Source organism: Mya arenaria, chromosome 8, assembly GCF_026914265.1.
Source record: "Mya arenaria isolate MELC-2E11 chromosome 8, ASM2691426v1".
NCBI classification, from domain to species: domain Eukaryota; kingdom Metazoa; phylum Mollusca; class Bivalvia; order Myida; family Myidae; genus Mya; species Mya arenaria.
In genome coordinates, this window is record NC_069129.1 from 54,389,956 (window position 1) to 54,403,663 (window position 13,708).

Consider the following 13,708-nt stretch of genomic DNA (forward strand, 5'->3'; position numbering starts at 1 on the left):
ACAAATCTCTTTATAAATTATTACTGGACGCCATTTGATTTGTACCAGTGTATTTTTTTACCAGTCCATCATTTCTAGAACTAATAAGGCCTTTAGGATAACATGCTATGTAGGATTGTACTTAGGTTGTCCTTGCAAATATTGAATAGTATATGTTCGAGTGGTGAACTAGATAGATAGGCTGAGTCTCACTGTCCTGCGTATGCATTGTTAAATTGGAACATTGAAAGAGGATGGGACAAAATCTATCCAGACAAAGAGCTAAAGCCGACAACGATGGTCAAGAATTGACAAGGCAAGAAAAGAAGTTTCCTGTGGTAGCCTCTATTGATTTCGGAACTTTTTTTACTGTATATGCGTTCAAAATCAGGGACAATGACGACGCAAAGCCGAGCTACGCAAACGAACTTGAAAAGAAACACGAGATAACATGTATTTTGTTCGATGCTGACAAGAACTTTGATAGGTATGGCAGGGACGCCTTGCACAAATACAGCAGGTCCCCACCAGCCGAAAGAGATCAAGTTTATTTCTACAGAAACTTTAAAACCTCGCTGACTGTGGAAGATAAACATCTGAAGTTGACTGACACAGCTTCGAGACATGACATCGATCCATTGTGCGTGTTCAAGGGGGCTCTCGATTATTTGAAAAGATGCGTAATAAAACGAGTCAATGAAGTCATTGCAAACCCCGGGGCTGGTGCACCAATCATTGAGGATGATATTATGTGGGTGATTACTTTCCCATCGGCATGGAATGATTCTTTTAAAGATTTTATGAGGAAGTCGGCGATGGATGCAGGAATGAACGTCAACAACATACGGCTAGTTACCGAACCGGAAGCTGCATCAATGTACATCCGCGATAGGTGCATTGAAACTAAGGGCAATAATGCTATTGAACCCCTGGAACCGGGCGCAAAATACTTCCTTGTTGACCTCGGCGCAGGAACGGTTGACCTTTGTGTGCACGAGATTCTCGTAGACGGAAACTTGATGGAGCTTTACCCAGCGGCTGGAGCACATTTCGGAGGATACAATGTTAATTTCCAATTCGAGGAGCTGCTTAAAAACCTGTTTGGTAACGATTGCATTCAAAGGTTGAAAGACAAACAAATGTTTAAATACAACAAGTTGTTACAGGATTTTGAAGATGAAAAGGTACGTTTCAGATCGACGACGAAAGAAGTGATATTGAGTGTCGATTTTGTTGTTCAAGAGTTTGAAGAGCATTCCGCAGAATCTTTGAACGAGCGAATTTCCTCCGGAATGTTTCACAGTAAGCTCCGTTACGAAAAAGATACTGGATTAATTATGTCCGATAAATTGATGAAAGATCTTTTTGATAGACCGCTTGGAAATATAACCTCGTTTATTGCAGAAAAACATGCCGAATGTTCTGCCAACAACTTACGTGTGGAGATGCTTCTCTTAACAGGTGGTTTTTCAGATTCCGACTACGTAAGAAACAACATCAACAAAGCGATGAAAAAGCGAAATGTTCGGGTCGTTCACTTTCAAGACGCTAAATGCTCGGTTATGTTAGGGGCGCTTAAGATGGGGATTTCACCTCAATCCGTCATAAAGAGGCGTTCGAGATATACATACGGATTCTACAAAAAGATACCGTTCGATGAGAAAAACCATCCGCAAGAATTGAAATGTTACCATGAAGGAATCCCACAGTGCGATCAAGTATTTCACAAATTGATTGAAAAAGGACAAATCATTCGTTATGGTCAGGTGTTTTCGAGAGAATCAAAAACAGACTACAAAAAAGAGAAACACAAAACGAGATTTACATCTCTTTGGAAGTCCGATAAAGCTGATCCAAAGTACTGCACAAAGGAGGAACAATGCAGCAGAGTTGCAATCGTTGAAATATCGCCTCCTACGGGCGGGTGGCCCAGCCGTTTGCACCACGAACAACAACTGATTGTATTGGAAAATGAAATTCAGTTGAAGTTTGTCAACAAGATTACGGGACAAGAGCACGAAATGCATGTTAACTATGTTTATTAGTCATAAGCATTTTGTGTGCAAATAAATCAACGAGTATGAATCATGTCGATGTAAAATATGTGTACAAGTCATAAGCATTTTGTGTGTAAAACATGTAAACTAGTTCGAAGCATGTCGATGTGAGCTATATCTACAAGTCATAAGCATCTTGTGTGTGAACCAGGTCAGCAAGTATGAAGCATGTCGATGTAAAATATGTGTACCAGTCATAAGCAGTTTGTGTGTGAAACATGTAAATGAGTATGAAGCATGTCGATGTGAGCTATGTCTTCAAGTCATAAGCAGTTTGTGTGTGAAACATGTAAACGAGTATGAAGCATGTCGATGTAAACAGTGTCTAAACCTCATAAGCATTTTTTGTGTGAAACATGTAAACTAGTATGAAGCATGTCGATGTGAACAATGTCTACAACTCATAAGCAGTTTGTGTTTGAAAAATGTCAACTACAGTGTGTGTAAACCGCGTGATAAATGACATCATAGTTGTTATGTCGGAAGGCAACATTTTGTTTAAAATGAAGACTTAAATCAAAGATAACTTTTCTTTTGCTACACTATTTTAAATAAAACAAAGGGCAGCCAATGCCACTTAAAGAGCCCCGCCTCCGTTTTATTACTGAAGTTTGATATGGTGATTAGTTTCATCAAACACTTTGACAAACCTGTTTATAATATAATGTTTTGACAGTGCTCCGTCAGACGGCCGTAATGTGAAAAGGTTTGTCAAAGTGTTTTAAGAAACTAAACTTTCATTAAAACTCTTGTAAAAGACCGAAGGCGGGGCTTCGTAAGCGGCGTAGACTGCGCTAAGTTTTATTTAAAATGGTGAAGAAATAGTCAAGTTATCTTTGTTTAAAGTCTTCATTCGAAGCAAAATGTTGCCTTCCGACGTAGCATTTATGACGCAATTTATCACGTGATATACACACACTGAACTAGTATAAAGCATGTTTAAAAGTGAACTATGTCTATAAGTCATAAGCAATGTGTGTGTGTGAAAAATGTCAACGTGGAAAAAGCATGTCGATTTGAACTTTGTCTATGGCTGATTTATGTATACACCAATTTTACACATTAACTCAAAATGCGTCCAGGGACTATGAATTTTTTTCGGGTTACTGTCTGAAAATTGGAATACGAATAGAAAAGCATATGCCCGATTAGGAACTGTTTTTACATTTTCAATATTCGGAACAGTTTTGATACTATGACTCCTCAAAATATACCACTGACGTCAATTTTGAGACGTCTCTCATATTTTTGCGTTCAAGCTACAATAACCGATAGTTTCATCAATTCTTCGTTTACCGCTAAGAAATTTAAACCTCAAGTGCGTCTTGTGAAAACGTTTACTCTCATATATTTTTCGTTCTCTTGTTTTACGTTATTTTTCGTCTTTAACGTCATTTTTCGCTGGAAAAACGGCGTCGTGTTTCGCTGAAAAAAGTGCGCCTTTCTTTAATTCTTGAAAAAACTGCTCGTTTAATTTTTGATTTTTTTAAATACATGTATTCAATGTTTCATTACAAATCGCCTGATATCAAAATAAGGGTACCTCACCGAATTCGTTTTTGCGCAGTATCAAATAATCTAACCCCTATACCTGTTATTTTTCATTACGTTTTGTTATAAAACGTTTAGCATGACATAAATCGAACTATTATTTACGCTAATAAGAGCTTAGTTTTCAATAAACCACTGGTTAATAACATATAACAGTTGTTGTTAATTTTAGCTAAATTGATAATTCAACATTGTTTTCTTCTGTTGAATTCCGAATAGTTAACATTATTAAATCATTATAGCACTGATTATAAATGAACTATAGTTAAAGTGACATGCTTATCCAAAATCCATGCATAAACATGTATAACAAGATCAATTTTGTCTAATAAAACTTTAACTTCTTACTCAATTATGCATTTATGGAAAATATTAATTACTGATTACAAGATTTTTACCGCGTGTTTAATAACAGAACGCGCAAAAAATTATTGGTGAATGCTAAAATATTTACTGTGGTCTACCCTAATCTCATAATGTAAAAAAACATGTTTGATGCTCATTTCTTTCAAATCAACTCGGTATTTCTCATAAGAACCTTTGTTTTCGACAAGATTTCTGCATCCAAGCGTCAGATCACATACGACCTTACTATCACGGAAGATAAATAGACTTATTTTATTTGCATGTAGAATATAAGCTTTTTATCTATACTAATATATAGCTATATCCTACCTATATAAATATTTTGACACCAATATGCTATAATTTTAAACTGTACTATTATTGTATATAATATTATTTATGTTCTATGTCTATCAATGTTTGGATATATTGTGATTATGTCCAGCCATGGGGAAAATTAAGATATTGAGTTGAGTTGAGATGGGAGAGTAAGTGTGCATCATTAAATAGTTACTTTAAGCTCATTTTGTTAAGGGTTGTTATAGCTTACATACAAACACACGCACAAAACGTACAATAAAGTCACGTACGCAAGCACGCGTAAAAACGCACCCCACACACCATCCCACACTCAAGCACGCATGCACACACACACACACACACGCACGCACACACACACGCACACGCACACGCACACGCGCACACGCACACGCACACGCACACACACACACACAGGCATGTATGCACACACGCTCGCTCACGCGCACGCACACACGCACACGCACACGCACACACACACACACACACACACACACACACACGCACGCACGCACACCCACGCACGCATGAACGCATGAACGCACGCGTGCACAGCCATTGTACGCACGGCAGGGATATTGAGTGCGGGATGAGGTAACTATGTTGGCTTCTGTATTGTGGGCATTGAATGCATCGCCGAAAGTTGTCTCATGAAGTTGCTTGTACGCACGAGAAGCTTTGATTACGTGGTAAAGTCAAGAAAACAAAATAACTCGTTATGGATTAAAACAAACATTGTATTGATTAACAAAATTAAACATTTTACTGCTATAAAAACATTAACTTAAAGATCATTCTTTGAGCCATTTGGAACATATATTATATCATAGCGTGTGTGTGTGCGTGCGTGTGCGTGTTCGTGTGTATGGGCGTGCGTGCATGTACGAGTATGTGGGCGTATACGTGCGTTCATGTGAGTACATTTGTGTGAACTATAACAACCCTTTATAAGATGAGATAATAGAAACTATTCAATGTGATCATTTACAATCAGTGCAAACGCAAGTATTAAACAAAAATACGATTTACCACAACTAATACTATTGTTTTAATATGCATTTAAGAATAAATACATATCGAAAACAATGGTTCTTATGAAGAATAACGAGTTTAATTTGATAGAAATATGAGACCATAGTAAATCCTTAAGCATTCACCAAAAAAATGAATCATTTTTGCGCTTTCTACTATTAAATAAACAGTTACAATATTGTAATCAGTGAATAATGTTTTGTATGAGTTTATTATTTAGTAAGATGTAAGGGTTTATCAGTCAAAATAATTGTTTGTTATACATGTTGAATATTGATTTTGAAAAAGAGTTTCACTTTAAAATTTTAGTGTGTTTTAAATGAACGCCGATGTATCATTCAATTTTGACCCGTTATATATTGACCACATGACTCATTTTCTTTCTGTTCAAAGAATGACCGATCATTTTTTAACGTCAAGAACTGACCATCCCCACCCTCCCCAAACCGTTGCGTAACAAATGACCCTCGTTGAAAATGTTCAAGAGTTATATTCACTACCAAATTTAGTCAATAATGTTTTTATACAACGATAACCGATTGACTACATCAAGATTAGAAAAATGCCGTTATAGACGAATTTAGAAACAATAACGTTCAACAAGAGAAAGAAAAATATATGAACGTAAACGTTTCACAAGACGCACTTGACGTTGAAATTTCATAGCTGTAAACGAAGAATTGATGAAAATATCGGTTATTGTAGCTGGAACGCAAAAATATGAGAGACGTCTCAAAATTGACGTCAGTGGCATATTTTGAAGACTCGTAGATTCAAAACTGTTCCAAATATTGAAAAAGTAAAAACAGTCCCTAACTGGGCATATGCTCTTCTATGCGTATACCAATTTTCAGACAGTAACTCGAAAAAAAATCATAGTCGCGTTCCACCTTAAGCACGTTGATGTGCGTATCATAACAAGGTAGTATACATTGACCATCGACGTTCCCTCTACGATAACTGTCATTTTAATCACATTTAAAAGATCGGTGCTGACCTAAATTATGAGGTTTTTAAAACAATCACGGAAGGGTGTATAAAGAATTGTTCTATTAATCACACTCTTATTCCCTGCTTAGTTTAATGATCAAGTTTTAAAGAAGATATTTTAAAAAAGGTGAATTTTGCCCTTTTTCGGACAAGTTACGAGTGACCATTTCTGCATTATTTTACCGAATTCTTACAAATTGTTAAACTCTTCATGCATTTTACTTGAGAAGATCTTATAGTGTGAATACAAAATATTGTAACTTAATTTGCTTTAGTGAATTAACCAAAATTGAGTTGTTCTTTTGTGTATTTTTATAAAAAGCTATGTCCTCCTTTTTTGTAAATATACTAAGAGTTATTTACCAAATTTTAATATTTAAATTGATAACATCTTCACTATGTATATAACATATCAATTTCATCTGATATTGATAACAAATATTGCGCTAATTGGTTTTCAGTGATATTTCTTTGAACTAAGTCTTCGAATCATAATCATTCTGTGTATGAAACATGTAAACATGTGGTACGCATTTTGTGTGTGAACTATTTCTTACTATGATTCTGTGAGTTAAAAATGTCTACGATTATTAGAAGCATTTGTGTGTGTTAACTTTTTAGGGGGTCATTTACCTTTTGTGTGTGAAATTTGTCTATGAATTATCAACAATTGTGTGTGACCTATGTCTACAGGCTATTGACACTTGTGTGTGAAGTATGATTTCAGAGTTATAAACACGTTGGTGTGAACTATGTTTTAGAGTCATAGACACCGGTTTGTGCCATTGAAAATATGAATCTTATTACTACCAGTAGTACCCATTGACCGTACGCAGTTCTTTTTTTAATATCTATCTATAGAGAAAAAACTTCAAACATTGTTAATGTTTTGGACGAGTGTTGCTGACCTAGGTTTGTCGCTAGTTTTTGCCGCCATTTTGCATTAAATTTCATTTTTGATAAAACTTCACCGAACGATGTATATAAAATTGAATGGTTTATCACAATCCTCATAATTTCCTGCTATATTACATGAACTTGTACTATGTTTTGAAAATACATTGTCAGGTGTGTGTACACTCCCTTTCTTTTTTGCATTATCATAACCAAATCCTTACAATTTGCCTAAGGTTTATTTATAAAACCCTAAGAGTGTGAATAAAGATAATGCAAGTAAATTTACCTATCGTATAAGCCAAATTTGATGTAGCCGTTTGTATGTTTTTTGACAAAAATTAGTTCCTTTTTTGTTCTAAATATTCTAAAAGAGTTTTATTTGCTTATTAAGCCACTTTTCTAAATATGGCGATTGATAAAATCTACATTTTTATAGCTTTAATGTCAGTGAGATCAGATTTTAGTACCGCTTATTTAGTGGGAACTATTTGCTTCAAGAGTGCAGAGTTGTCGATCTGGAAGTCTTGCACTTACGTTTATTCTGGACTTATTCAATATCAGAATTGTTATTTGCTAGTAGAATTGTGTCCGTGTCAATAAAACTTGATTTTTTTGCGAACACAAATAAAACTTTTATCGCCTGTTATGGATCACTTGTTATTAATACAATTTTAAGCTAACTTGAAAGCAAATCGACTTTATGATCAACTATGCTATCTAGTATAATTCAAATTGCAGAATCCACCTAAACGTGCATTTATATACTCATTATCATATATTTAAGTGATATACCAGACAAGAAAGAGTTATTCTCATTATATTTCAAAAACTTGACTAAAAGGGTAATGTTTGTTCAGTTCGTATATAATTTTCAGTTTTTAAAATCCGTTGTTCAATATGTGTGTTTCTTTAATAAGATAAACAATTTATTTCAGTAAAACAGAAAAATATTGCGTTTCTTTATTATTTATTTATCAAATGATAAATATATGCGTCCAATTATGGCACTTCGTCATGGTATGATTTGATGGGATACTCGTATTTACAAATAAAACATCAGCAAATACAACTGCAATGAGTAAACAAACAATATAATTCGAAAAGTATATGGCATTGAAGATATTGTTATATTTGATACCGGAACGGCGTCTCGTTTCTGTACAATATATGAAAAAGAATAAAAAGCACCACAGAAATAAATCAAAGTAAATGCACGAAAAGTCTCTCCGAATCATCACTAACTGTCCCTATGTGGCAACACAATCGGAGGCAGTACATTGTTTTTCTGAAAAGAGCACTTTCTAACACAATTTCTAATCGAGCACATACAACTCCTGTGAGTCTGTATTTTCGGCCCCTTATCGACGTCCTTTCTGTCAAAAGGCCGTTTTTTGCTTGTCCGTTCCCACATATGGTAAAATGACGAAATATCCGTTCCGCGTAAAGAGTTCTGGGTCTTGGCACCATCTCTTGGTGTTGAGAGTGCCCCACTGTCGTCAAAAGAACTCTCGCGTATAGGTGCGCGCGGTCTATTTGCATCAATTTCCTCATCCCTCAGCTCAGCCTGTTTTGCAATTTTCTTGATAATAGATGGAAGATCTGGCACTGAGCCGCTATTTGTTGAACTGAGGTCCCCAAGTCTTATCACACGAACTCTATCCGCCGATTTAGGCCGCATCTTTTCTGTTATTATGCGAATAGTCTCATTCGTAACAACTCTTTGTAATTCCTTAGCAACAGCAAGTTCATGTCTATATACCGAATTGTCAACGGAGGATCGGTTCTGGATCTTATGTCTGAGTTTTAACAATTTTGCCTTAGGTTTTGCTTGTTCAGAGCCAGTAATGCTTGGCGGAAGGACCTTAAGCTTACATTTCGGTCGAGGAGGGAGGTCCGCTAGCGCGTTTATGTCTCTGGAATCGCTCTGCACTGTAAAATGGCTCTCTTCTGGAATGTTTTCAAGTTCTTCCTCAAACGTATCAAAGTCAAGAGTAAGATTTGAGTTAGATGATTTTCGTACCGGGGTATCCGACCGTTCGTAAACAACGTCCCTCTGAGCTGTCCGTTCTGGTGTTCCCTCAATAAACTCTGCGCTGTCTGGACTTCCAGAAATCGCAACATCTGATGAACTAAACGACATTTCCCGTTCACGTTCATCGTTTTCGTGGATAGGCGTGAGTCTAACATTCTTCCTCCTTTTCGCGTCTTTTTTCTTTCGTTTCGCAAGAATAGGTCCAGACTCCTGCACAGTAAATGTTCCTCTGTCAGTATCAAGACGGTTACTCTGTAGAGACTTCAGATGTAGATATTTTAAGTCTCCTCTTTCACAATATCCGACCATTTTTTCAACTATCTTTTCTTTCAGCAGTTTTACGCAATTTCCAACTACTTAATAGTCAGTGGATTTGTAGGGTTGTCTTACTAGCAGGTTTCTGAAAGTTTTGTTGACGAATCTGTGCGTGTTCAGTTTTATATCGGCTTTGACATGAACTTAAGATACGCCCAGGCGTCATCTGATTGAAAACAAGTCATCTGCTCTTATCAATGGAACATGGCCAACTAAACAATAAACCTGACAAATGTCGAATATCAAAACAATCTTAATCGGCCATTAAATTCTTGTTTCAATGTGGCAGAATAGCATAACCAGAAATTAATCAGACTTAATCACCTATCACAGGTTCACAAGAGTTCAGGGCTCTCCCAACAAAGGTGTCTTACGTATTGTACGCACTTCGCCATTGTCTTAATCCCGTCATGAGCACTAAACAAATAAGTAAATTTAGTATACTATTACGTCGTTAAATATTTTGATAAGGAATCGTAGTAATATGAAACATTCAGATTATGTGTTAGTAAGTGCAATTTTCCCAATATGTTTTGTGAATATTATCTATACTTGAGATGTACTCATCCTGGCGGAAAAATAATCTGGGTCTTCTGTTTATGGCTTTGGTTATCTCTTATACCATGTCTGACATGCTCATGAGTGCACCATCCATACTCTTCTAGATAACAAGACATTCGAAACGTGCATCTCACATGTTCATAACATATGTTTGGAAAAATTGAGCATTTTGTCATTTTCGTTCTTGTTCTACTTTTACTATTAAGTTGGTTAAACACAGTTATACATCTGTGCAAAGCTGTGGTTTGAAGAAGTTTAGAACATTTGAGCATTTTGTCATTCTCGTTTTACTTTAATTTCTAAGTTAGTAAAGCCCAGTAATTCGTCTTTAGAAGGCTGTGGTTTGAAGAAGTTTAGAAATTTTCATCATTTTGTCATTTTTTCGTTTTCCTTACTTTTAAGTTAGTTAAGCCTAGTTACTCAGCTGTGCAAAGGTGTGGTTAGAAGAAGTTTAGAAATTATAAGCATTTTTTCATTTTTTTCTCGTTTTACTTTTTCCTTTAAGTTAATTTCACCCAGTTATTCATCTGTGTCAAGCTGCAGTTTGAAGAGGTAGAGCTTATATTTTCTGGATCGTCAGTCTATTGTTCATGCTGTAAGACTGCTTAAACGAATTCTCTTTTAATTCAGTTCCTAAGTTGAATATATGACCTTAAACATTCATATCAAATGGTTATTTAATCCTCCACGTATTGTTTATCTGAGGCGTCTGGACAAAGAAAATGATTATCTTTGATGAGTTTTGTTAGTAGACTGTTATTAAAGTGATTTAAAGGAAAAAATAACACTGGGCGCGGGCAGACCTTGATAAACTCGAATAAACAAAAAACTTGTTTACGCTTTGATCATTTCCAGTGCGAGTGTTATGTAATTATGGCACAAAACCAATGCCAAATAGATTTGAAATTTGATCGAAATTATTGACAAAGCAATAATATTTTACGCACGTAAACAGGAATGTGCACAAACTATTTGACTTATTCCTTTTATTGTGAAAAGTTTCCGTGAACCTTATGATCAATCATATGTTTGTTATTTTCTGTCAGTTTTACAATTAACAGACCGTGTCGGCAAATTCTACTTGCATTGAAACAGAGTGAACATGCATTTCCGATGACAATGATAAAGTCAACACAAGAACACGACAAAACGTTCTACATAAAAAACATTCTTTACAACTTTGAGTTAGTCTTTTATTACTTAATAAGGCAGCACAAACGAACTGTGGAAATTTGGATGTGCAAATATGGATACAGCAGCTAAATCGGTGAAGATCATATAAAATTCTTACTGAAAGGGTCTCTTAATGGTCATTTTACGTGAGGTCTAAATGTCATCCAATAACAGACGTAGGTTGAGCGTCGGTGGGGCTAATTTTAAACGTCACTCTGGTTAGGGGTATGGTTAGTTAGGGTAAGATTGTGACACAAACCCGCCGCCTTATTCAAATAGTTATATTAATAGGCGTGCCATAGTCGCCTTCTATCGGGTGTTATATATACACCGCAATAATATAAGACTTACCATTTCATTTTTTGTCTTCTATATTGACACTAGAAGCTCACTTGAACATTTCGATAGGCCTGGTTTTGGCTTGGAGTCGATAGTGTCAATATGTTTTAAGTCTCCAATAAAGAGCATGTTTGCAGACTGATTGGCATGTGGGGGTTTTATTATGTGTACTATATGAACATGGGCATGGCAAAGAGAAGTATCACACAACTACAACATCTGGCGGTGTTATTTGACAAACTGGCGAGGACAGCCGGAAATGTGCCATAGCTTTTGAGGCATCGATGGCGGCGTAGTGCAGACTTCAGCATTTGACAATGACTCAAAAACCGTATAAGAGCAACTTAAAACACATGTTACCATGGCAACGCAATGAAACAGAGTTACAAATTAATAAAAAAACACATAGTACTTAATAATGATATAGAATGAAAGAGCCTCACCACCGTTGAAGCTGGGATTAATAAACATTTTAGTGTAGTACTTCTGTCACAACGGCAGTATCAAGACCTCTAGCTAACGATACGTGTATCAAAATTCAAAATCAAATGTCTAAGCTTTAGAGATAGTGTTCTTGGACAAGAGGTGTGTGTGTGTGTGTGTGTGTGTGTGTGTGTGTGTGTGTGTGTGTGTGTGTGTGTGTGTGTGTGTGTGTGTGTGTGTGTGTGTGTGTGTGTGTGTGTGTGTAGGGGGGGGGGGTAGTTTCAGTTTCAGTTATCATGACAGAGTCACCCGCACCCATTGTGGATTGAATTGTGGCTTAGGCCCCACCGACATCCCCGCGTGTTGTGGTCGAAAGGGTGAAAACCGCCCTTGCCAGTTGGAATGGTATCGATCCATAAAAAGCAATTTGAATCTCGGATTGTGATAGTTACGGTAACAATAATGAATGGTTTCTTAAACGTTCGAGTACCGGGAATAGAGAGAAATAATGGAGTATTAGTATTTGAGCCTGTACACGCTCTTCATGGTCCTTAACACGACTGTACGGTACAGCCGGACTCTTGGGAATGTTAAGCCAATCGGTCACTGAGACCAGAAGTCATGTGCTAGCAGATCCGGTAAGAATTTATGTTCAGGTTTGCTAAAAAAATATGATTTACGTATTAGCTTCACATTGTGGTTAAGGTTTTTGGTAATTGTTAAACAACACCAGATGTGTACAAAAATCAGGTAAAGATTTGACGAGTGTCAGGCTTGGCTTTTAAACTTGTATTTTTCACGATATTTGACACTGCAAACAAAGGAAAAGATCAGTCAACTTGTAAATTAATCCAGCCCGGTAAAATCCATGCCGTTTTGCAAATAATAATTATACTACTACTACTGCTACTGCTACTTCTACTACTACTACTGCTACTGCTACTGCTACTGCTACTGCTACTGCTACTACTACTACTACTACTACTACATTGTACTACTACTACCACCACCACCCCAACCACTACTACTACTACTACTAGAATCACGGTACTTTTGATTAAATTACAAAGAACTTTCTTTATCAAACATTCGTTTAACAAAAATAAATTGTACAATTTCGAACAGAAAGTTACAATGAAACAAATATTGGCAGTATTACCACTTGAGTCTAAACTCAGACTTGAGACTGTTCGTAATCATGACCCCGCGAGTTTCTTCATTATGACAAAGTACAAAAAAGTAACAAGAGAGAAAAAAGCAGCGAGACGCTATCTACGACTGTAGTCGTTTACAGGACTTTTTCAACCCGAAAACTTTTCATCCCATTTTTAGTTTGGGAAACCTCAAACTCGCGTGACATCTTCATCCACGATCGTGTCATTTAGCGCAGCCAAACTTAGCAACATGGAGGAATACATTAATTCGTATTTTACTTTACAAAAGTATGTAAACCAAACCTTTCTAGACACCAGTAACGTAAGGAACGACTAACCGTTTTTTTTAGACCACGGACGGTTCATAAACCGATAATAAGTCAGTTGCACCCACTCTGGTATAATCGAACCAGTTATCTTACATGACTTATTTGAATGTACTAAAATCAGCTGGTTCTGAGTGATTCTTAAACTAACGTGTTAAGACTCTATAATCCAAATGTTAATAATAATAATAATTTTAATAATAATGAATAATGAAT

The 13,708-nt window shown here is 36.2% G+C and overlaps 1 protein-coding gene across 1 annotated transcript; it reads left to right on the plus strand.

Moving 5' to 3' along the window:
- Nucleotides 1-233: 233 nt before the first annotated feature.
- On the plus strand, nt 234-2,024 carry LOC128244361 (heat shock 70 kDa protein 12A-like). Its single transcript, XM_052962375.1, has one exon. The coding sequence runs from the start codon at nt 234-236 to the stop codon at nt 2,022-2,024; it is 1,791 nt and encodes a 596-aa protein (XP_052818335.1).
- Nucleotides 2,025-13,708: the final 11,684 nt, after the last annotated feature.